Here is a 25,341-nt window from a genome sequence, read left to right on the forward strand (position 1 = left end):
ATTATATATATATATATATATATATTTTTTTTTTTTTTTTTTTTTTTCATGTAAGAATAGTTAGAAAGACTTGAATTATTTTTTTTTATAAATTTTGAATATTTTTTAAGACAAGATTTTTTTTGTATTTTGGGGGAATTTTTTTTTTTCATAAAAATGTTTTATCTTATGTTACTGTTTTTTGCGGGGGAGGAAATCGTTAGAGTACAGGATACTTTCTTAGGAATACTTTTGGTGAAGCGATTGTCATAGAGTCTACAAAACTCAGGCTGAGGTTCAACATTAAATGATGGAACCTTTCTCTTCCAACTTTGCAGTAGGCTTTCCAAGTCAGATATGACCGTGGTCACCGACAGCAGTATTTTTTTATTATTGGAAGGAGGGTTTCGGCATTACAGTTTGGTACAGTCTCCAAAAGCCCCGCCTTCTCAGTGGGCTCATATCCTCAGAAGACCTAGAGCGATTCAAGGAGGCCTCCAACATTATGTTTTTTTCTATTAAACAAAAATTTGTTAACTTCCACAGTGTGCCCTGGGCCTCCGATCTGCCAGGGATTCCTAAGGAAATAATCCTGGCAAATGTCTAAAAATTTCTTCAGTTGGTAACTATGTGTTCCAACCATGTACCACATTCTCTCTGCAGATTTGTCATTGCCATGTCATGTATACAAGTATATTATTTTAATAATTTTATCTGAAGTTGAGAAATTCAGGTTTATGTCTTCCATTTTTAACTGATTAAATTAGTGCATAATTAAAAGTAATTTTTTCTTCCAGTTTATTAAAAATCGTCTGCCTAGATTTTCATTGGCTAAGCACATTTCTTATCGATTTTTCATTGGTTTATTGATCAGTGCTCAGCATATTCTGGTGGTTTACTCAACTGGCAGGCGAGCCCAAGGCAACATTTACGATATCTGGGTAAGTAACTGCAAAAATACTGAAAAATTAAATTACGAAAGTAATTCTGATTTTATATTAATACTAGTGCAAATACTGGTAAAGTATTTTTCAAAAAAAATATGAGTGCATTGAATAGAGTATTAAAATATTTGTTACCAAAGTGCACAAATATGTGACTTTACATGACAAGTGTAAAGATGCAGCCATAATTCTTCTTTATTAAAGTAGAAGCAGTTTCTACTTTCTAGTGCAAGGGAGAAACTTACTTCAGCTCGAACGACAAAACCTTTTGGTTTTATACTTTCAGGGAGAATGGTTACTGAATGATCATCAACAACAATATGAGTACATCGGTCATCATCAACTGGTAAATATGTTCCTCCTGTTAAATACAAAATAAATGGATTACGACTAAAAATTTCAACAAAATTCATGTTAAGTGTTTTACATGATTTCTTTTTAAAAGATTTTGTCTAGTTTTAAAAACTTGCACATCAACTCTTTCGGGTCATTTAATACTGAATCTGATTATTTCCGTAAACATTTTTATGCTTCAAGTTCTTTATATCTTCAAATATTTATTTATGGCATTTGGCTTGGTCGGTTTATAGAGGAAAACTTTTGTTTTTAGCTTTGCAGTGAAAAAGAGAAATTTACTTCAGCTTGAACAATAAAACTTTTCAGTTTTATACTTCCAGGAAGAATGGAAAAGAAAAAAAATAATGTCCATGTTTGGTGTATTTAAGTCAGGAAGTCAATATTTTCAGAAAGTCTGATCTGCTAGCATCAGTGAAAAGAATTTTGTAATCTATATATATAAAAGCGAAAATGTATGTATGTATGTACGCTTTTCCTCGATGTCCACAAAAGGCTTCTTTCAGAGAAGTGCTTGCTCGGTTCACAACTTCTTAAAACTTTTTATATCATCTATAAATTGTAATATCTCACACTTAACCATGGAGCTCACCTGTCTATTTATTGACTTTCAAACGTTAATTATTCCACATTTCCCGCATCGGCACGCGTTACATTCGCTTTTCGGTATAAACAAAAAGCGAAACTCGACTAATCACAGGCCCAGAGCCAGTGGTCTCTAGAGAGCTAAGTAACGTTTGGTCAATGTCGACTTCGTCATATCAGACGGTAGCTTTCATTTCGAGACGAGGGAGCGGGTTTTTAAAAACAAACAACCCGATTTATTGACCTCATTAAAAACTGTCCCGCACAAAATGCTAACTGCTGAATACCTATCGCCGTCACGTCAATCAAAAACGCGCACCTGTTTTTTTTTTCACACTTTACTATTTTCCAACTGCACGTCGTCAAGGCTTTTTTTTTCACGGGCACCTGTTTTTTTTCACACACACCTACAAACACCCAGGCAACGCCGGGTACCCCTCGCTATTGAAATAATAAAAAACGAAGTACCAGTGCATCCTTTAAACCAGACGTGACTCAACATTCGCTCAGTTTTCCCAGTCAACAGTTCGGGTTTAGCTACTGTCTGACGTAACATGGCGATCAATCACAATGTTGCGCGCTTAGTTTCAACTCAACGTGCATGCACGAGCGTGCTACTCTCAAGCAGCAGACAAGTAATTGGATAAATATTGGAAGAGGAAAAAAAAAAACAAATGAAAAAAAAAGCCACCATTTCTTACATGCAAGTCAGTCAGGATGAGAAAAACAAAACATGGATTTGATTGTCTTCACCAACGACAGCTACAGTCACCAAACGCCGTAATTGACATTTGTTAACAGGGGATACTACTAGCAAAAAAAAATACAATGTGCAACATGCGATCACAAGTGCAGCCTAGCAAAAAGAGGGAGGATTACCGATGGCTATAGCTGGAGATATGTGAATGTGAAGTGTCGACGGTGGACAGCAATCCAAATTGGGACCTTTTTCGCTAAATCTCGGGGGGGGGGGACACTAACCCACCCACTTTTGTTTTTAATTTTTTTACCAAAAAAATACTTGAAAAAAAATATGTGAAAAAAAAAAAAAAAAAAAACATCCCTAACATCCCTGTGGCAAGTGGGACTTTAAAATTTTTTTTAAATATACTTGAAAACAAGAGAAAGTTCTTTTCCAATTTTCCTTAAAAAAAAAGAAAAAAAAAATCAATCATCACATTTTTAAACAAGTTTGTTTAAAAAAAAAAAAAAAAAACTTGTTCTTTTGAGCCTTTTCTTAAAAACATTTGCTTAAAATTATTTATTTGACACAAAAAAAACAAAAAAACACTAATACCTTTCTTCACAGTTAATAAAAATTACATTAGTCTTTTTTTGCTTTTTTTTATGTTTCTACACTTAACATTTTGGTATCTTTTTTTATGTAGCTTTGCTATAATTTCATTGGCGATGTTCTCGACAGTATGCTCTGGGGAAAGCCGAGCAAACGCCGAGTTATGACTGGTGTAAAAGATGAACTAGTACCAAAAACGGTTTTGTGATATACTTAAACTTCAGAAAAAAATATGGCAGTATAATCTAGTATTTTTTAAAATAAAAATAAGACATGTATTTATGATGAAAATTTTCTTTTTATATTTAAATACATTTATTTTCATCTTTCCATTAAATTTTAACTTTCTTTGGAGAAAATGTTAAAATACATGGTTTTTAAACCATCAAGTCAACTGATATGGCCAAAAAGAAAAAAGAAAAACTTTTTGCTGGAAATGTAATATACTACAGCACCTACCTGGCATTACTGAGGTGTCTCTTTATCTTCATTTTTGTTTATTAATGGAACTGAGTTGTTATAAAACTATAACAAAATTTTGTTGAGATAATATTTCAATCTCCATTTATAAAATTATTGTATGTAAGGATTTCTAAAAAATTTTAAGTCTGAAATGATTGCATATTTAATAGTTTAAAGACTTCAAAATTCTTTTTAAATTTCAAAAAGTCACTATGTAATTTGTTCTCTTTTTCAATTATTAATGAAACATTAAAATGGCTAACTTGTTTATGAAGAAATCAAAAACCATTTGGGTTGATTTAATTTTGATTTAAATTAATTTTGTAAAAAAGATATTTAAAAAAATTTTATAACTGGTTTATCAAAGTTGCGTTAATGTAAGAAACACAAACACACACATGTAAACTTGTTTCATAATTTAAATGAATAAATGTAAATATTTTTCCACTCATCCAAACTACATTAATATAAAAACACCTCAGACTTATTTAATTCAATAATACAATAAAATATTTCATACACAGAAACACGCAAATCATATAAATATGCTTCATTTTCATACTTATTTTATAAACAGTTTTGGTGCTTCTATATTATACAAACGAAAAAATATCGACTTTCAAGTAAAACAAATGTAATCTACATAATTGACATGTCACAAATAGTAACATAGCCAAAAATTACAAAAAACAAGGTAGAAAAATAATTAATGAAAAACTGTTTTCAATAAAGTTTATGAGAATAATTTTGTCCAACATTTTGAATTTTGTTTGTCATGTGACGTAAGCAACACTGTGGCACTATTTCCTTGTGCCACTGTTTCTAACACACTCTGCAGCATGGACGGGTGGTAAATTGTCCATGAGCGTAGAGATACAAAGAAACCCCTTCCCATAATCCCCTTGCTATCTTTCTGTCTCTTTCCTGCACGACCACCATGATGTGAGGACGCATAGACTGTCTCTCCGTAAATGAGGGGGGGGGGGGGGGGGCACCCCCTCCCTCAACACTAGTTAGGGTAGGTTAGTTAGCTTCGAAAAGCCTATTGTAAAAATTAATTGTAAATTGTTTTTTTTGTAATATATATTGTATCTCTAATGTAAAATAAAATAGTTAGTTATACCTTTGTATATTACAATTGTGTCGCGTGTCGTTTTTCTTGTGTCTGCCATGAATTCCTTCATAAATGTCTTAAGTCGAAAGGCGGCCCTGAGGACAGGGAGATGAAGATTCCCACCAGAATGCCACCAGGGTGAAGAGATCATCTTGAGAAAAGAAAGCAGCCACACCCAGATCCAACATCTCAGGTATGATTTTCTTCTTGTTACTCAGACCCTAATGACTGGCCCATCTTCATGTCTTCATGAGACCGCTTTAAGACATTTACTATAACACGTCGGTCGGTCACACCTCGGTGGCCGGCTGATTGTGGTATAAATGGTTGCCTTAAGACGCAGGATTGACCCTGGTTAATTACCAGACGGATCTCGTCGCATCTGTGTCGCAGTATAAATGATGCACTATGACCAGAACATATTGTTTCCCAGCATGGAAATAATTTCGACCCTTAAACCCACGGCACAACCAAAAATAACGACCACTAGACGAATCGAATAAAAAAAAAATGGTCCACGGTCTTTAAAAACGGAAAAAACTATTATTTCTGGCAAAATTTTTAAAAAATGGCAGACCAGTACACACGCGCACAAAAAAAAAAAAAAAACGCACTCAAAAAAAAAAAAGGAAAATTCAGAACCTGAACAAAAAATTGTCTTGCACCTACAAAAAAAAAAACAGTTTACAAAGGATCGATTTAAAAAAAAAAGAGTATTGAAAGTAACCCTTCGAAAAAAAAAGTAAGAAATGTGTCCCACACACAAAAAAAAAAAAAAAAAAAAAAACAGAGACGAGAAAAAAGTGTCTCTAGAATATGCAATGTCTCTTTCTCTCTCACGCTTTCTCTCTTTCTGTCTCTCTCCGGATATATATCGATATGTGTGTATATCTATGCATCTTGTTATTACATAAAAAAAAAAAAAGAAAAAAAATCCTTCAAATACGAAGCTCGAAAAATAAATTTAAAAAAGAAAAAAAAAAGGAAAGAAAATAAAGGATACCTAACATTTTTTATCTGATCTTTATTTCAGGTTTATAAAAATATAGGACTTTTTAAAAAAATTCTTTTGACTTTGCAAGTGTTAGATTCAGATTTGAAAAAATAGAACTTTTACATTACATTTTATTCCATGAACAGTTGATGTTAGGTACCAATTTACGCTGAAACATAAGGGGACTTTTTGATTTGATAATGTTTTTTATTTATTTTTTTTGTCTGTTAAAAAAAGAAAAGAAGGGAAAGAAAAAATATTATCGCTAAAAATTTAGATTACATAATACGAAGTTTTCTTTGTGTGAGCGCCTTACAAAATTGATAAAAACAAGATTTTTTCTATTTTATTTTTTTTTTGAACTCGTAGAAGTGTTTAATGTCTACCTGTCACTCATTTTTTAAAACAATGGCCGCACATGGGAAAGATAAGCTAAGATGACCTCGTCATGGTGTTTGTGAGGTTGTTAAGGGATGGGTGGTGGAACAATGCGACCTGCCTCTGTTTCTCTTCCTCTCTTTCACCACCTCTCGTGTTGTCTACCATTCTTTCACCCTCTGCAAGCTTTTTTGGGGACGAGAGAGTGACTTTTAAAATCGAAGAGTTTTTTTGTTATTACGTAATGATATCATGAGGGTGGTGGGGTGTGTAATGGCATCGCTCTGTCTCTATCCCCTTCTTTTTCCCCTCATTCTCTTTCTCTACTCTTGCGTTTTAATGATTGTATAGCTAAACCCCCATGGCTGATTGCAGGAGGGCATATAATAACGAATTAACTTGGAGTTTTTTAAATTTTTCTACCAGGTTTAAATAACAAAATTATTTATGCTTCGTTAAATTACATTAAATGATGTCTTCAATTGGTTTTTATTAAAAATAAAAACTGAGACGATTATTCAAACAGCACTTAAAGTACTTTTTTGAAGTCTTCGAGTGTTTGGAAGAGCCAACTGTTACATGATTACGTTAATTTTTTAAGAGTTCTCCGAAATGTTCATAGTTTTTCTTAAAGAAAAATTACGCTATTACATTTCGAATATTCTCTGAATTTTTAATAATTTCTAGGGAAATATTGTTTGACTAACGAAAGAGATTTTCCTAAACTCTAGATGATTTTAAGGAAGAATTATTCGAGCGAACTCTTTATTTGAAGGTTTATTTGAAATTGGACCGTATGATAGGGGTCCCTGAAATATTGACTGAGGAGTATATACATAAAATTGAATTAATTCTTAAGAAAAAAAAAAGATTTCCTCAGTCTAGAAAGATCTCTCTTTAATTGAAATTTTAATTTTTTCGAGCTTTTAACTATACAGAACTGGTCGTTAACTAATGTAACTCCCAGGTGTGGCGGGAGTTTATTAATTCGAAATAATCCTTGTGAGTGAGTTTAGGAAAAGAATTGCTTTTAAATGATAAAATAATTACTTTGGAAAATAAAGTTAATTAACGTGAAATGTTTCTGAATTCGAAATGACCTTGATAATGACCTATAAGAAGAAATGATTTTTAAGAATCAATTAAATAACTTTAAATGTACACTGAATTTTAAAAATAATAATTACGAAATGAAAAAATTTGGGATGTTTCTGAATCTCATTGTGAAGGGTGAATTGATTCAAAATGAATTGTCTATGATCTTTTCGGAAGATTAATTTTAATAATGAACCAAATGTTTGGAATAATTTTTGAATTGTATTACGAAAAATGGGTCTATTCGAAGTTTATGACCTTTTGAGAAGATTGGTTTTTATAATAATAAATGAATTACTTTGGAAAGAAGTTAACTAACATAAATTGATTTTACCGATGAACCAAAATACTTGAAATAATTTTTAAATTTTGGAATTAAATTTTAATGATCTTTTGTAAATCAAGTTTTGAAAAAAAATACACATACTTTTTAAATGTACCCTGAAATTTGGGAAAAAGTTAATTATGAATGTAATAACTGAAATGCGTTTGCATTGTGTAAACAAATTCTAATTGTGACCGAGGTGCTCTGAAATGATTTTTTAAAAATGTTTTCTTTTTAAGAAAAAAAATTGTTAACACCCTATTTCATTGATTTAATGTATACCAGGTTTCTGAATTGTTTATTTTTGGAAATTTTTTCCCCCTAATTGAGTATTCTAACTCATGAAGGCTGAGTGCCCTTCTTAGTTAATTCTTTATATAATTAATAAATATTCCGTGGTGGATAGTTTTTATTGGTCGCTCGGCGGCAGACTCCTTGCTCTAACAGAATTAATTGGATTAGAACCTCTGAAGACCAAGGTTTTACTAAATCCATATAGGTCGGCGTGATGAGGTCACGTAACCCCGACTTATCTAAAATACATTATACTGGTTGCTGAAGAGAGCGTAAGTCCAGTAACTGAAGTAATAACTTGGAATACATATAGGTCGGCGTGATGAGGTCACGTAACTCCGACTTGGTTAAAATACATTATACTGGTTGCTGAAGGGAGCGTAAATCCAGTTACGAAAATAATGTTATGCAGACTAAATTAAAAAAACGTATAGGTCGGCGTGATAAACTCACGTAGAATCCGGCTTAGTGAAATACGTATAGGTCGGCGTGATAAACTCACGTAGAATCCGGCTTAGTGAAATACGTATAGGTCGGCGTGATAAACTCACGTAGAATCCGGCTTAGTCAAATACGTATAGGTCGGCGTGATAAACTCACGTAGAATCCGGCTTAGTCAAATACGTATAGGTCGGCGTGATAAACTCACGTAGAATCCGGCTTAGTCAAATACGTATAGGTCGGCGTGATAAACTCACGTAGAATACGGCTTAGTGAAATACGTATAGGTCGGCGTGATAGACTCACGTAGAATCCGGCTTAGTGAAATACGTATAGGTCGGCGTGATAAACTCACGTAGAATCCGGCTTAGTGAAATACGTATAGGTCGGCGTGATAAACTCACGTACAATCCGGCTTAGTGAAATACGTATAGGTCGGCGTGATGAACTCACGTAAAATCCGGCTTTGTTAAAAAAATATTATACTGGTTGCTTAAGAAAGTGTAAATCCAGTAATTTAAATCATGAGGTCATTGCCTCGATGGAGGGCGAGGATGATTACCCTCTCTGGTATTTGAAGCAGTATACCAGTCTACCAGGAGCCTGGTGGAAAAAAATAACTTGCTTCACTGAGTTCCTGATGGAACGTAGAGCATGGGGACATTGATTGCTGACGGCCGGTTGACGCACCATTCACGGAAAATTAGGGACTTCTGAAATTTATGAATGCTCATAAATTTCGGATAGCATAGGGAGGGATGTGGCACTATTTCCTTGTGCCACTGTTTCTAACACACTCTGCAGCATGGACGGGTGGTAAATTGTCCATGAGCGTAGAGATACAAAGAAACCCCTTCCCATAATCCCCTTGCTATCTTTCTGTCTCTTTCCTGCACGACCACCATGATGTGAGGACGCATAGACTGTCTCTCCGTAAATGAGGGGGGGGGGCCACCCCCTCCCTCAACACTAGTTAGGGTAGGTTAGTTAGCTTCGAAAAGCCTATTGTAAAAATTAATTGTAAATTGTTTTTTTTGTAATATATATTGTATCTCTAATGTAAAATAAAATAGTTAGTTATACCTTTGTATATTACAATTGTGTCGCGTGTCGTTTTTCTTGTGTCTGCCATGAATTCCTTCATAAATGTCTTAAGTCGAAAGGCGGCCCTGAGGACAGGGAGATGAAGATTCCCACCAGAATGCCACCAGGGTGAAGAGATCATCTTGAGAAAAGAAAGCAGCCACACCCAGATCCAACATCTCAGGTATGATTTTCTTCTTGTTACTCAGACCCTAATGACTGGCCCATCTTCATGTCTTCATGAGACCGCTTTAAGACATTTACTATAACACGTCGGTCGGTCACACCTCGGTGGCCGGCTGATTGTGGTATAACACAACTTAATCATCTCCCCTATCAACTTATCTATTTTTGTAGTAAGCATATTTAGTGATTTCCCTTCCTTTCACAAATTTCTTTTTTCATTAATAATTATTTTTTTACCTTATCGTTTTTTTGTAATTTTGGATATGTTACTATTTGAGCCCTGACAATTACATAGGTACTATTTGTTTCACTTTAAATTCAGTATTTTTTCATTAGTATAATATAGAAGCGCCACAGTTACTAATCAATATTTTGTATGATTCATGTGTAATTTTATTCAAATCGTTTGACTTTAAATATCAGAAAAACCATACACAGTCAACTTTTAGCGTTTTTTTCTATTATGCTTCAGAATTTTTTTTCCGTGACAATGTTCAAGCACAGTAAAAATTACTTTGGATTATATCAAGTAACACTGTGACAGTTATTTTTTTGTTGTTTTCTCAAAATTATTAAAATGTGAAATTAAAATTTTTATTTAAAGAAGGTTATAGTTGGATTGAGTTCTGCCCAAAGGACAAGCAGTTCTTTGGTAGCTTTATCAAAATAGATAAATCAAAGTATTTTCATGGTATATGAGTGTGAATTGGATATTTTGTGGCAGCCAAATCAAATGTGCTATAATGTGAAAAATATTAAATTAAGATTTTTTCTCATTTTGCACTTAATTTTTCCTTCATTTCTTTTTTAGAAGTTTTTTCCTCTATAATCTATGCGAAAAATGAAAATGTGAAAAATTTCCTTTCCATTTACGAAAAGGAAACACCAAAGACTTTTTTAAAGAAAGAATGTGTAATGAAATAATTAAATATTTCAGAACTCATTACTAATAGAAATAAAGAGACTTCTTATTTTGCCAAATAATTTACATGCATTTTTGAGGTGTGTACACACGTAAATAAGATGGCCATAATGAAAAACAAAGTCAATCTTTCTCTAAATGTTCAGACACATTAATACAAGAGCAAACTTGGTACATATGACAGGCATAACTTAGTTTCAAGGGATTTGGTTAATAAAAATTTTAACCAGTAAAGATGATTCTGTACATTATTTTTCCTTAGAAAAAAGAAAACAGTGCTTCTTTCTTAAACTTAAAAACGAAATTCAAAAATTGAAATATTGAATTTCAAGTAAAGCTAATGGTGTCATGTGGTCATGCCACAGTAATGAATATATCTGAAAATTACAAAAAACGATAAGGTAGAAAATTAATGAAAATACTTTTCGAAAAACATAGCAAAAATTGAGTTTTACTAAAACATATTAGATTAGATTTTCATTACTTCTTTCAGTATATTAAAAAGGTTTCGTTTTTTAAAAAGCAAAATAAAATTAATTGTATATTATCTGGGATTCAGTAATGTTATATTACTTTTTAATAATATTAATGTCATGTATCATGTTATGAATAGATATGAAAAAAGAAATGTAAGAATTTCAATTTTTAAACTCCGAATTAAAGTAGGAGTTATCTCCCTTACATTGAGTTATGCTTAGAAATTTACAAATGTTTCTGCCGCTGAATTATTACAGTAAACCAAAATTTTTAAGTTGTTTTAAAAGCAATTTTTACCTACTGTTATGTTAGTCAAAAAATGAAGAATTAATTATAGTGAAATTTGGATATTACTTTTCACTATAGCTTTTAGAAAAAAAAAAAAAATCTGATTCCCATCCCTCAACTTTCCCCTTCCCATTGCTTACTATCAATTAACTAAATTTTTAAATTATCCCAAAAAATAAAATAAATAAATAAAAAATTTAAAAAATATATATATTATTTACTATTTTACTTTATGGATCATTCCTAGATTTATGTCTACTGACATTGAAAATTACTTACCATTTTCAGAAGTTAATTCTTCCATTTGCTTCTGGTCTTCATCACTGAAGCCATAGAAACCCAAGTAGCAAAATTCAAAAGGCTTAAGCCGTAAGCTCATCTGATGAAAAAGAAAAAAAAATATTGAAATTACATCAGAGATGCACAGATAATTCATTCAATGAACTTATGAATAACATGCTGCTATCAAATATTGTGTTTGTTTGGTGTTTAATAGCCTTATCAATGACTCTTATTTTAAGGTCAAACAGTGTTTGTTTTCGTTTTGCTTTGTTTTTTTATCAGCATGTATGAAATGCAGTTTGGTTTTATGCCAGAGCAAAGGATCACTGGTGTTATATTTATTCTGAAACAAGCACAAGATGAAAAGATTATAGATGCGTTTCTGGTTTGTAAAATTTTTTTGTTTAGTAGAATAGGGACGGTTATTATTCTATTTTTAGATTTTCAAGTGCAGTCCAATTGCTTTTAGGAAATTTAATATATTTTTATTTACAGTGCTGAAAAGTTTTTCTATGTTGCTTATATGGAAGAACTGAGATCTTATCATTTTAAAGTCTTTACATTCAATAAGTTTGCATTTAATGGATGGAAGGTTGTGACATGCTATACATAAAGGGGGGATCTTCTCCTTTTAAGAGGTGAGAGAGCATAATGAAGGTGTGACCTATATGTAGTCTGGCTAGGATTACTTTTTCCTTTCTCTGCTTCCTGAAAGGTGACAGGGTTTTGTTTTGATCTTGGAACAGTTCACTAGTTCAAGTAATACAGTTGACTGTGTTAGAAGCCAAGGGGGAATTTTCAAGGGAGTATTGTGTTGGATTAGAGAAGGGTTTATTTGGGTTTCAATGATCAAGTTTTTCAATAAGTAAGCTAAAAGGTCCTTTGTGTTTTTTTTGTTTTTTTTGTGTGTGTGTTTTTTTTTTTTTTTTCAAAGAGATCTTAGTATTGTGAAAACATGATGTGATTGAAAGCAGTTGGGTATGCAGCAAGTTTGTTGTAATATTGTATTGCAAGATTTTAGGATCTCAATGCCAAGGGAGTTTCGTATACTTTCCACTGGTGAGGTGGTGATGGTCCTGAGGACTATTCTCAGGGTTTGGCGATATACAGATTCAAGTTAAAGTAGGACTTGAGTGCTGCATCATAAATAAAGGATTTGTAGTCAAGTTTGGATCTGATTAGATATCTACAGAGTTTGAGTGGTGTTTTTTTTTGTTTTGCTTTTTTTTTTGTCTACACCTCAATTTGTATAAGCTAGTACTTTTAGTAATTGGATTCTTTGGTTACATTTGGTTTTTAAGTTTTTGATATGGGGAATGAATGTTGGTTTATTATCGAATATTATACCAAAGAATTTATGTTGGCTGACTCTGGGAATTTCAGAGTTATCTAATGTTAAAACAAGGTCTTAGTGTAATTTTTGGTGTTTGCAAAAATGTATACATTTCGTTTTGAAGATTCTAAAACCATTTTCAGTAGACCATTTATTTTGTTGATAAAAAGTTGTAGGTCTTTCTATTATGTTTATATATTCAGAACTGTAACAAATCAGAAAGTCATCCACATCTAGTGAGCAGATCATTCAAAGTGAGATATTTTTAACAATATTGTTGATCTTTATGTTGAAAAGAATCACTAAAAATATGCTTTCTTGCAGAACTTCTATTTCTTGATCTTTAATATAAGATAAGGTTTGTCCTTCTCATACCTGGAAATTCCTATTTATGAAGTTGTTTATGAGTATAGGTACTCTGCCTTGTAGTCCTAGTTCTTTCCAGTCCTTCATAATTCCCTAATTCCAGGTTGTGTTGTAGGCCTTCTCCAAATCAAAGAAGGCTGCATACACATGTTCCTTCCAGATAAAGACCTCATATAAATGTTTCCAGTTACACTCGGTGAGCTAGAGTGTTTTGTTTCTAAAGCCTGATTGGAATTTGGTGATGAGGTTGTTAGTTTCCAGGTACCATATAAGTCAATCATTCTTTCAAATGTCTTACAGATGCAACTTGTTAAAGTTGTTGGTCTAAAGTTGATTGGGTTTGCTGTGTTGTTTTGTTAAATGTTATTCTAGTTTATAGTAGTTTTTGGTATGGGAACAACATTAACTGTTTTCTATGGCATTAGGATATTTTAGCTAATCCAGATATTGCTGATTTCTAGTAGGTAACTTAAGGAAGGTTTCAGGAGTTAGTTTAAGAATTCATAATGTATATTGTTTGGTTCGATAACTGTGTGGTGAAATTTTCTAAGGACTTTTCATAGCTCATGAATGGAAAATGGTTTCTTGTAATTTTCTTCGTTTTTGGATTTGAAGTTTTTTTTATATTTTTTCCTTATCTTTTGGAACATTAGAGATCAGTTCTGGTAGGAAGAGATATTTACAAAGTTTTCTGCAAAGAGATTTGCAATTTCTTCTTCAGTGGTTGTTATTGAGTTATTTTATACAAGATGTTTTAATGGGTTTTTCCCAGTTATTTTGTGAATTATTTTCCATACTGTTTTCGATTGGGTATTGGTATTTTATTTAGAAACAAAATTTTTCCCAGTTGGGGGGGGGGGCCTCTTTCATAGTTGTTTTTGTTATGGCTTCGAGTGTTTTATATTTGATTAAACTTTCTACTGTAGGTTTCTTATTGAAGCTTTTCAATGGTAAGTGATGAGAACGAATTGCATCTTTAGTCTTTATTATATGAAGGTTTGTTTATTTTTATTGACGATGCAAGCCTTAGTATATAATCTTTAGCGATTTCAATTAGTCTTGATGAAATGGGCCGTATAATTTTCTTGAGTAGCATTTGTGTCTGGAGTCAATTTATTTGTAATTTGTGAACATTTTTGGAATTTTCCCCAGTCGTCTTTGTATAGGTTCCATCTGAGTATTTTTTTTTATTTAGAGTTTGGTGCCAAAACCTTCCAATATGATTGGGAAGTGGTCGCTTCCACATAAGTCATTATAAGCTTGCAATTTATATTTCAGGGATAATGAGGGATCGCCAATTGTTATATCAATAGCAAAATCCCTGAATGTAAATAAGTGTGTAATTGATTGTTGAAAAGATACAAGTTTTCTTCATTGATGAAATTTTTTTATGATTGAACCTTTTTGTTAGAATTTTGGCTACTCCATAATGTGTTGTAATTGTTAAGATCTCCCATGAGAATGTAGGGTTTTGGGAGCTAGTTCATGAGGGCATTCAAGTCTGTTTCTGAGACTGGATCACCTGGGGGAATATAGATAGAACAGAGATTGATTGTCTGATAAAGGGTTATTTTAACAGCTGTTGCTTGTAAGTTGGTTTGTAGTTGAATTGGGTTTTGCCATATGTCATTCCTGATTAGAATTGATACACCTACAGGCTCTGTTTATGGATTTGTGTATGTAGTTATACTAGGTGTGGTTATTCATTTTTATTTGATCTTGTTTTTTGGAGACAAATGGCAGCTGGATGTAGATTTGTTAGGAGTATAAGAAGTTTATTTATGTTTGCCTCTGCAATTCCATTGTATTTTTTATGCATTTTTTATATTATTGTTTGTTTTTACTTTCAGTTTGTTAATTTTTCTTAGTAGTTAGTATCTGATCTTTGTTTTTCTGTATCCATTTCCTCAAATCTGTTTTTAACTGTTGTTCTTGGTCTAGAAGTTGGTTGCATGGTTAGCTTTTGGTTTTTCCATTTCTTCTGCTTTTGGGTTGTCTTCTGTTTGATCTTTTGTTTTAGCTTTGTTGTTTGAGGTTCTGGTTCTGGAGTTAAATCGATATCTTTTGTTTTGATCTTGTTTTTTATTTTGTTTTGATAATCAATTGGTGTTCTCTGGTTTCCTTGTATCCATTTCATTGGTCAATTCAATTTAATTATTATTGAGTATTTTCAATTTTTGTTTAGGAGATACTGCTTTTTTTTTTCTTTTTTTTTTTTTAGAATAAGTATTGAAGATTTTGCTAATTTATTGTTTGGTTTTAGCAAGATTTGATCTTCAGCATGTTTTTTGAGGAGAGGGGGGAGTAATATTTTGGGGGTATTTTTTTTTTTTTGGTTTCTAGTTTTGTTTTCTCTAATTTTTGGAGGTGAAGTATTTAAAAAAAATTATTTTGAAGCTTGGTTATTCATTTGGTTCCAGACGTATAAGTTTTCCTATAAGTTCATTGTACTTATCTGTTTGATTAGAGGTGTTGTTTTTTTTTCCTATTTTTTGCATAAGTATTATTTTTCATGTATCCTTTGATTATTGTTTTGTTCTCTTACTCTCCTAGAAGATATATATGAAAAAAAAACAAAACAATTTTATATAGAGTCTGAAGATGTTAATCAAGTAATTATTCATCTTGGAAATAATGTGAAAAATACCCAAATATAAACAACTGCACTAAAGAGTTAGATAAGGAAAAAAGTATCAAAAGTTCTGGTTTATCAAACAAGATGACATGTTAGAAAAGGGGCCATATTTAAAATCATCTGCAGTTAAGACAACCGGGTTTTTTTTTTGGGGGGGGGAGGGGTAATGGAAATTTCCTGGGAATTTTTAGTGCAACAAATCACAGTTATTGATAATTGTTTTCAAAATTAAAACAATATTTGAACATTCAATATAGTTTGTATTCAAACTATCAAGAGGGAAAACCAAGAAGTAACAACTTCACCATTTGGAAGTTATTTCTTGCAACCTATTAGGATCATTTAGTTTCATTTAGTAAATAAGTATTGAAATAATACACAAAATTGATAAACAATAGATTTAATTTGAAAATGGAAAAAATTATTTCCGTTAAAAAAAAAAAATCTGATAACAAAAGAATTTTTTATATATATAAACATGAGACTCACATATTTTTCTTCGTCAGCTCGACTCAAAATGTCATTCCTACATTCCCACACGTCCATGATCCAATCAACTCTCATAATGGGAATACCATAATTGACTGAAAACTGCAAAGCAAAAAAAAAAATAAAAGCAAATAGTCAATGCATTTGATGTGGTCTTTTTTTTAAAACAATTCATTATACATGATGCGTTGAACAGATTACTATTTTACCTACAATTGAAATGAAATAGGAGGGGGTGGGGGCATATTTTTACAACATATGCAACTTTAAAATACTTTGTACGAATTATATCAAGCATTTTGCTGCAGCAATTTATTTTATGCAGGAAACGAAAAATATAAAATTATTTTTAATCAATGAAGAACAAAACTTTTCTTCAATTGCACATTAAAAGTCGATTGGATAAGTGAGTATGCTGAATGCAGTGTTTTGTGAAAAATACATCCGTTTCAAATAGATATTAGCTTGTAAAGCTGCTTTCAAAATTATAAAAATTTTTAGACATTTTCTTGCAAACTTTTGTATTGAACAAAAATCAAACGGACATCATTATAATCTGATGACTGATTAAATTGTTACAAGGTGATTTGAAAGTTTTATTACTTTTATTACCAGAAAAGGTAACAAGAATAGCGAAACAAAACATTTGAGTTAACTTTATTCCCTTTTAAAACAGTAAATCAAAATAAGAATATTAGAAGCAAAAGAAATTTCAGAATTAAAAAAAAAATGTAATGGATTCAGTTTATTTACTTTTATTGATACTGCTTCACAAAAGCGTATGAACACTATTCTTGTGGCACAAAATGAGCTGCACATGACCCGTGATATTTTAATGAATTTGGGCTTTAGTGCGTATTCCTTTCCTGTTATTACTTTTTGGTAGGATAACAAGACTTCCAGATAATCCTGTTGATTGAAATTTACCCGATTTCTTCTTTTGTTCAATTAAAGCCTGTAAACAGAAATTTCACGAACTCTTAGGGTGCATTTCATTTTATAATATAATCACTTTAAATGAAACATCACAGTTGACTTTACAAAATGTTCTCCAAGACATTTTTGAGAAAATGTTTTTATTAATTCTAATTTTCTCAAAATTGATTCTTTAAAAAGAACCATGAAATTTTACATGTATACATAACTAAAATTATGTAACCGTTGTAAGGAGTCTATGTGGATCAATCAACATGTTTCAACATTTTTATGTTTTTTCAAGATTCAAAGATTTTGAGGGTTTTACAAAACATGAAAATGATCAATTTTTCGTAAATTCCTTACAATGTTTATATAATTTTAGTTATAGAAAAGTTTGACACTTTTGAAGAAATATTGGTTTTAGTTTATGGTAACAATATACCTGAACTTAATCAGTTAATATATCTATAATATAAAGCTGAATGTGTGTGTGTGTATGTGTCTGGTCACGAATAGGCTCCTATATGGTTGACTATTTTAAAAAACTGATTACTGATGATAGATGTATCGAGACACAGGAATGGGCAGGTTTGATCTGGCAGAACGGTGGTTCATTAAAATTGTGGGGTCTGCGTTCGCGCCTGGTCCACAAAGTATGCAAATAAAAAATTTAAAAATTAAAAAAAACGTTTACAAGTGTTTTTGATATAGATGTACATAAGAATACTTTGATAAGTATGTTTTAATTAAATAGGGATGGTATAATAAAATTGTGGGGTCTGCGTTCGCGCCTGGCCTCCATAGAATGGAAATAGGCACAAACTTTAATAAAGACTTTTCATATCTATCTGTGTAAGTATACTTTGATAATTATGTTTAAGTTTGAAGAAATATGGTATAATAAAATTATGGAGTGTTTGTTCGTGCCTGACCTCCATAGAATGGAAATCTGTCACAAAGTTTAACAAGGTTTTTTAATATAGATCCACAGAATATTGTAATAAGTGTTTCAGTCTGAACAGGTATGGTATAATAAATTATGAGGTCTATCTATTTTATTTTTACTTTCATCATATTTTGCTTTGGTTTTGATGCCCTCTAATTCGAAGCTATCTCATTACAACCCTTCCTTTTCATAAGTTATCATACTTCCATAAATCAGAGTCCATTTTCTGTAGGCTGTTTTTGAACCCAGTCAACGACAGGTACTTTTGCTAGTATATATATATATATATATATATTTTATATACACACACACATGGGAATATATTGGTAAGTTCTAACATCTCCATTATTGCTCAATATCCATTAAAAGTTAGGATCAATATTTTTTTTAGATAAAAGATGACCACAGGAAAATTCTGGTTTACTCCAGAGGAAAACTGAGAAACGCCTGATAAATTGTTAAAAAGTTTACATTTCCGCAAATATCTAAAGGTACACTTTTTTGTTACTAAAATCCAACAAACATTGTGATCAACAATCGTTTATATGAATCAAGGAGTCCTGATCGCAGGGGGAAATAACTCATGTTTTATTTGTATTCATGTTGAAAACTAAATTTTGTAACTTTATCATGAGCATATTTATTGTTTTAATGTTTGATTGGTGTATGAATTTCAATTCGTATTCATGTTTTGGAAGAACTTTGAAGACACCTTCACATGTTTTGGTTGAATACTGCTGCTCAACTTATAAAAAAATTTTTTTGTAAATATATATAATTTTTAAAAAATTTTATCTTCCACTTGAGGCCATTGTTTTTTGGATGATCCCTTTTTTTAGTTGGCATGTTCCAAAATGACTGCACTATACAAGAGCTGTTCATTTCACGTATGCAATCTTGTTATACCACCCATTAATAGCAAGCACACGAGACCACCAATGCTGAGTAATTCTTTGCACAAACTCTTGCATAATATTTTAGCCATTTAATTTCTAAATGAAAAAGTGTTGTTTTTCACAACCAAGTAATATATAAAAATCATATGAAACAAAAAACTTACGTTTATTGTACATGCAGAATGAAACTTGTCAATTTATCCATTTCAAAAGTAAAAAATCTGATGAAATTCAGATTAAAGCAAAACCAAGGTCAGTGCAATAATAGCAAAGAACAAGAACTATTAACTAGATATGACATTCATGTGGCATTAACACACAAAGTGCAATGCTCAAATGAGTAGGCAGTCAGGATTAAAACAATAGGTTTGAAAATAACCACACCCATTGTCACAAATTATAATTAACAATGTTTCTGAGATGACATATTGTTATAGATAACCACATTGGTTACGAGTATCTAGAGTTAATTCTACCTAGAGGTTAAGAGTTCAATTCTTGAAGGAATTTTAAAAATATGTGAAAAACATGGAGGTGCAAGCTACCTCAGTAGATTAAAAGATACCATTCAAAATTACCCAAAGATTGCCAACTATATTTAAAAAAAAAAAAAAAAAAAAAAAATAGAATTACCAAAACATTTTGAAAGTGGTAAGAATCAAGATGCAGAAAACAAACATTTAAAAAGAAAGCATTGTCTTATTTGGAGTATACAAACTACCCTTCTTCCTTTGGATGTTATTCTTACAATGTTTTGTAACCTTCGACCTACCTTTTTCAGGTGTATCTTAGCAAACTCGACAATCTACATCATGCAACTGATAAAGTGCTAATAATCAGTTCTAACCGATTATCTTCTCGAGGTTGAATGTTCACTCATGTGACAGTAAGAATATAATTAAGAATTATTTTTAGATTTCAATGCAGTCATGGCTGATAGCCTGACAAAATTTACTATAATTGTCAAAGCTACATTGAAGTAAGAAATAGCACACAGACACATAAAGTTGTCACAATTTTATTACTAGAAATCAAAGTAAAAAGATTAGTATGCTTACCCTGTATTTGTCATTGCCACAGCAGTTGGCTACAAGATGTGTGACTTTGGGTGAAATCTCTCTTTTCACAATTCCACACATGTGATGTACAATATCTGTCAATTTGGTCTGAAATTTGTAAAAATAAACAATTCTTACAGTTACAGAATCAAAATTCATTTTTGTCTCTTTCATATAAAATCAATATTTATTTCAATCTTTCTTACATATGAAAGTGACAATTTTCCCAATGACCATCCTCTCTGCGTGTCCGTCTCTGACTGACTTTGTCAACCAGTCCTCGTTACCTGGAAGTGACATTATGAAATAGACATATTCCAGCCACTAGGGGTGCACCCCCCCCCGCTCCCAAGCTTTATGTACATAAAGCTGTTAATACTTCTTTCATTTAGGATGGATCATTAGTGGATTGGTGACCTTTCTTTACTGAACCAACCATCATTGTTCAGGTGTTGTTTGGGGAGGTTCGGAATCAAATGTCTCAAAAATAGTGTGGATCGGTTCCTCCTCCAATGGTGGTGGATCGCTGGTATCATCTGTGACATCTTACTTGGTTTTGGTAACATTTATGGGTATGTTTCAGTCCTTGCACGATATATACCATACCACAGACTTACTGATCATACACACATTCCGAATGAGGTGTTATTTTTGTAACTTTGGAAGAAAACTCTTTCCTGGCATGAAACATTTACTAGGTACACAAGTGGCCACTTGTGGTCTTAACTGTTTTGATAAGAGTTTGTCAAAAACAGATCTCACCTTCCGTGCAAACACAGTTTCCACCAATGAGGCCGCTATTGGGGTGTTAGGATTAGGTGTAATCCTATACACGTTGGGATAGTTTGAGCTTTTTTCAGTGCTCTTTTGAGAGTGTCCACAAAACGTTCCATTTGCCCATTCGATCAAGGGTGATATTGGGATGTGGTGATGTGTTTTATTTGGAACGTGTTGCAAAAACTTTTGTACTCTACAGACATGACCCGAGTTCCATTGTCGCTCACAATGCTGTCTATTACACCGAAACGAGCAAACAGTTCATATAGGAAATTTATTGTTGTTTCAGTTGTCGGTTTTTTGCACCCTAATATCTCAGGCCACTTGGTGTAGCTATTGACTACAATTAAGTAATAGTGGTCATCGAGCGGATCTGCAAAGTCAATATGAATTCTAGACCATGGCTCGTTAGTCTTGCTCAGGGTTTGAATGTAATCAATGCTTTTGCAGTGAGGGCGCAACCTGTGCAAGAGTCTATCATCTCCACAATGTCTTTTTCCATGTTAGACCAGCAGACGTAGCTTCTCATCAAGCTCTTCATTCGTTTTTTTCCAGAAATTTTGTTACGGCAAATATGATACTTAGTGCCTCCTTTTTGATCTGCAACTACTTTCTCTCAGCTGTTAGTAGCATTCTGGATGCATGGGCAATCGTTTTTTTGGTATCGTTAGGCATTATATGAAGTATACATGTTTCAACACTATATGAGCTTGCGTCGCTCGCTACTATTATTTTCAGCTTTGCATCATAGTGTGTAAGAAAAAGCTCCAATGTTAAAGTATCCTTGGTTTCCTCAAACGCCACTTGACATTCAGGCGTTCAATCCCAGGCTTTTTCTTCTTTAAATATAAATGCATGTATGTGTGTTCGCTTTTTCTGTGTGTCTACAAAAGGCTTCTTTCAGAGAAGCGGTCGCTCGCTCCACAACTTTTTAAAACTTTTTATATCACATACAAATCGTAATATCTCACAGTTAACAATGAAGCTCGCCTGTCTATTTAATTTGCTTGATTTCGGTAAGATAAATATTCAAGATTTGTCGCTCGCCGCATGTGGGTTAGTCTTTTTTCTATAACATCTTGGGGGGGGGGGCGTTCAGTAGTAAATGAAATCCCGCAGTCAAACACTTGACCTCATTAACTCATTAAAACGGGCACCTGCTAAATCCAAGTAATTAAATAAATTAAAACAGGTTTCCGTTAGCATCTCGCGGTGGGGCAATGGTTAACATCGCACGTTTTTTTTTTGGGGGGGGGGGGGTTTCACACTTTAATTTACAACTTTGCCTCAACGGTTCGGGTTCGATCCTCATACTTACTTTTTTTTTTTAACACCCCCAAACACCCGGGCAACGCCGGGTACCCTTCGCTAGTTCTTAAATAATTCATTCAATGGGGCATGCAATTCATGCATTTCTTTATGAAGACTTGGAAGTAGTTAGCCAGTCCCAGAAAACTTTGGAGTGCTTGTACATTATCTGGAGCAGGCAGGTTTTTTATAGCTTCTGCCTTCTCAGGATCAGAGTGTCAATCCATTTTTATCAATTATGTGACCTAAGTATTTCATCTCGTTCATGAGGAAGTCACATTTAGCTTCTTTCACTTTAAAATGATAGCTTGGAATTCTTTTAAAAACCTTATGTATGTGTTTGCAATGCTTGCCTGTGGATTTACTGGCAACGACAATGTCATCCAAGTAGACGCCAGTGAAGTCGAGGTCACTCAGCATGGTGCCCATGACCTGCTGGAAGATTGCAGGTGCTACCTTGATCCCGAAAGCTAACCTCTCAAAATTGTAGACTCCCCTATGCATATTGATGCAGGAGTTTAGAACATTCCTCCTTGATGGGAATCTGTAAATACGCATCGCTTAAATCCACCTTAGAAAATATTTTACCACTGTTTAGTTTGTTGACTACCTCCTCTGGCATGGGGAGGGGATAGTGGTAATCTTTTAGAGCTGCATTCAGGACTGTAGAGAAATCTGCACATGCACAAATCTGATTGGTCTTTTTGGTCACATATATTGTAGGGGCTGCCCAATCACTGATGCTCACTTTCGATAATATCTCTGCCTTTTGTAGCTGATCCAGTTCCTTATCGATTTTCTCAGTTGCCGCAAACTTTCATTTCTTTTTCAAAACGGGTAGACCATTTTTCTTCAGTTTAAATCCGGCTATAGCCTTGGTACATCTTCAGAGACTCAATGAGAAAACTTCTGGAAATTTTTCCCTTCACCCATCCTTCAATCATTGTGCTCTCATAGATGAGTCTTCTCCCTTATGGCAGAATTTGTTCACAGGTTGGTCCCACAATTCAAAATCCAATCCATTCAGATGTCTTATGTACATAAACTTTCACTTTTTTGTTAGCGCCATTTAACATCACAAAGTGTTAGCTTTCCCTCAAATTTTACTTTGTTTGTCACTGTTCGAGCTGACTTATTCGTTTTACGCATGATTGCTTTCTTCTACCTTTTCCATGTCTGTAGGTTGATAATGGACAGATCTGAATGGGAGTCCAACTGTAACTCTTCTATTTTATTGAGGATGTTGACAGTGGCAGATTTCTGCCTGTTTTTGTCTGCTTCCTTGTCGGATCTTGTTTGTTGGACCCTGTTGTTTTTGTTCCTTTTGCAATGCGTTGCTTCATGGCCTTCCTGCCACATTTATCGCATATTTTTCGGTAAAACATCTTTCTTCCGCAACGAATCAGGTTTGAAGATTGGATGGCCTCTCCTTGGTTGTACCTGGTTTTTCTTCTCATTTGTTTGTTTTTTCCAGGAGAGTAATCTTTTGGTCTGAAAGTAGTCCTTCATGCGTATTCCTCAATGTTTCAGGAGTCATGCTTTAAACTAACTACACATTGGCAATCCTCGATCAACTTTTGGAGAGCGAGCCTTTTTTCTCTTTCAAGTCTAGATAGGACTCCTCGTCTTATCTCTGTATTTTTTGCTGAGATAAGACCCTGTGCAAAAATCAAACATTTTAAATCATCTGCTAATAATTCAGCTAGACTAAAATCGTCACAGTGTTTATTAACAATAGATACAAAGGTGATATAGTCTTCACTGTCACATTTTGCAAGGTTGAGGCACTTCCATCTCTTATGAAAAAGCATCGTATTTGGGCTGAAGAGTTTAGATAAAAGTTTGACCACTTTGAAGAATTTCAGCTCGCTCATCTTCCTGGGTAAAATACAGTCAATGAACTAACTGTTCTGTAGTCCCTAGCTTCCATAGAAGTAGGCAGACCTTTTTGGCATTGCTCCACTCTTAGAGGTCAACAATGAATAAGTTCTTGTATCTGCTATAAAAAGCGTCAAACGTCATATCTTGCTCGGATAGGTAGTTAGATGTATCAATGGAATTCCATATGGTGTTTTGGAAAAATGCAGTGCTTTCATCAATATGTTCTTTCTTATTCAACACTTAAAAACAATTCCTCGTGTCTTCTGTTGAAGTAACAATTTATCGCCTTCTTCCTTCTGTTGAAGAAACAATTTCTCCTCCAACATATGTTCCCGCTGTGCTTGTTGTTGCAATTAGTCTTTAAAACTTTCCTCTAACTTCTGCTGGTGATCCATTTGAGCCCTTAGTAATAGTGTAATTATGGCCTTAAAATGCTCCCGTTCTCCATATTCGATATCCTTCCCAGGCGAACGACAAAAAAAAAAAAAAAAATTTTTTTTAAACTAGGAAAAGAAAAATCTCAAAGGAACAATAAAAAACAAAAAAAAAGAAAATGTCCTTTTGTGTGTGTGTGCATGTGGGTAGGCTGTCAAGTCTCATTTATTATTTCGGTATACAAAACTTTAAAGGCAAACTAAAGTGTGTGTGGGGGGAGGGGTCCAAAAATTTACTGCAACAAAAATAGCTTCCAAGCCTTTTAACAAAGAAAAGGAAAAAGAATATTTGCAAGTTGTCCAAAAGAGGAAAAAAAATGTTTACTTTGAAAGTGACAGTCAACCAGAAATAAAGGATTTCACAAAATTCACACAATAAAATCTTGCATTTCGCTTCCGTAATAATCAACTTAGGAATGACAAAATGTTTCAATTCCAGCTGAAAAGCTTAATTTGCATAAAAAGTGGAGAGTTATATTTAGAATTTAGGTCAATTTCTTTTTCTTCCTTGTCCCCACAAAGCATAGCATAACGTTTTTTTTTTATTTCTTTTTTGCAAAAAGAGAAATTAATTTTGGCACGACTTGAGAAATAAGAAAAACATTACCAAACATTACAGTTCTCCCATTTATTTTTTTTTTGAGAAAAGACAAAGAGGGTTTACTTTCTATTTAGTCCAAACTTTTCTCGTATTTAAGTCAGAGCTTACTTGCATCGTTTCTTTTTTTTTTCTTTCAGGATCCTAGTGTAAGCTATTTCAAATAGTCGCCAACAAGTTATTTTGGTGTAAAATCAAATTATCT

At 32.9% G+C, this 25,341-nt stretch overlaps 1 protein-coding gene and 1 long non-coding RNA gene across 3 annotated transcripts in view; one reads left to right on the forward strand and one right to left on the reverse strand.

Annotated features, from left to right (window-relative positions):
* LOC145293792 (protein ECT2-like) overlaps positions 1–25,341 on the reverse strand; it is a 120,951-nt gene that overhangs the window by 50,839 nt on the left and 44,771 nt on the right. For both annotated transcript variants that reach the window (XM_080140346.1, XM_080140345.1), the window contains exons 6-9: positions 20,139–20,246; positions 16,321–16,422; positions 11,495–11,594; positions 1,169–1,284 (exon numbers count right to left, since the gene is read on the reverse strand). In XM_080140346.1, coding sequence (XP_079996472.1) covers positions 1,169–1,284; positions 11,495–11,594; positions 16,321–16,422; positions 20,139–20,246 — 426 coding nt within the window. The remainder of the gene's footprint in view (positions 1–1,168; positions 1,285–11,494; positions 11,595–16,320; positions 16,423–20,138; positions 20,247–25,341) is intronic.
* On the forward strand, positions 4,414–9,357 carry LOC145293791 (uncharacterized). Its single transcript, XR_013869769.1, has 2 exons — positions 4,414–8,023; positions 8,645–9,357. It is a non-coding gene; the product is annotated as an uncharacterized LOC145293791 (long non-coding RNA).

This window comes from Euprymna scolopes, chromosome 15, assembly GCF_053919585.1.
Source record: "Euprymna scolopes isolate OS-2025 chromosome 15, ASM5391958v1, whole genome shotgun sequence".
NCBI lineage: Eukaryota > Metazoa > Mollusca > Cephalopoda > Sepiida > Sepiolidae > Euprymna > Euprymna scolopes.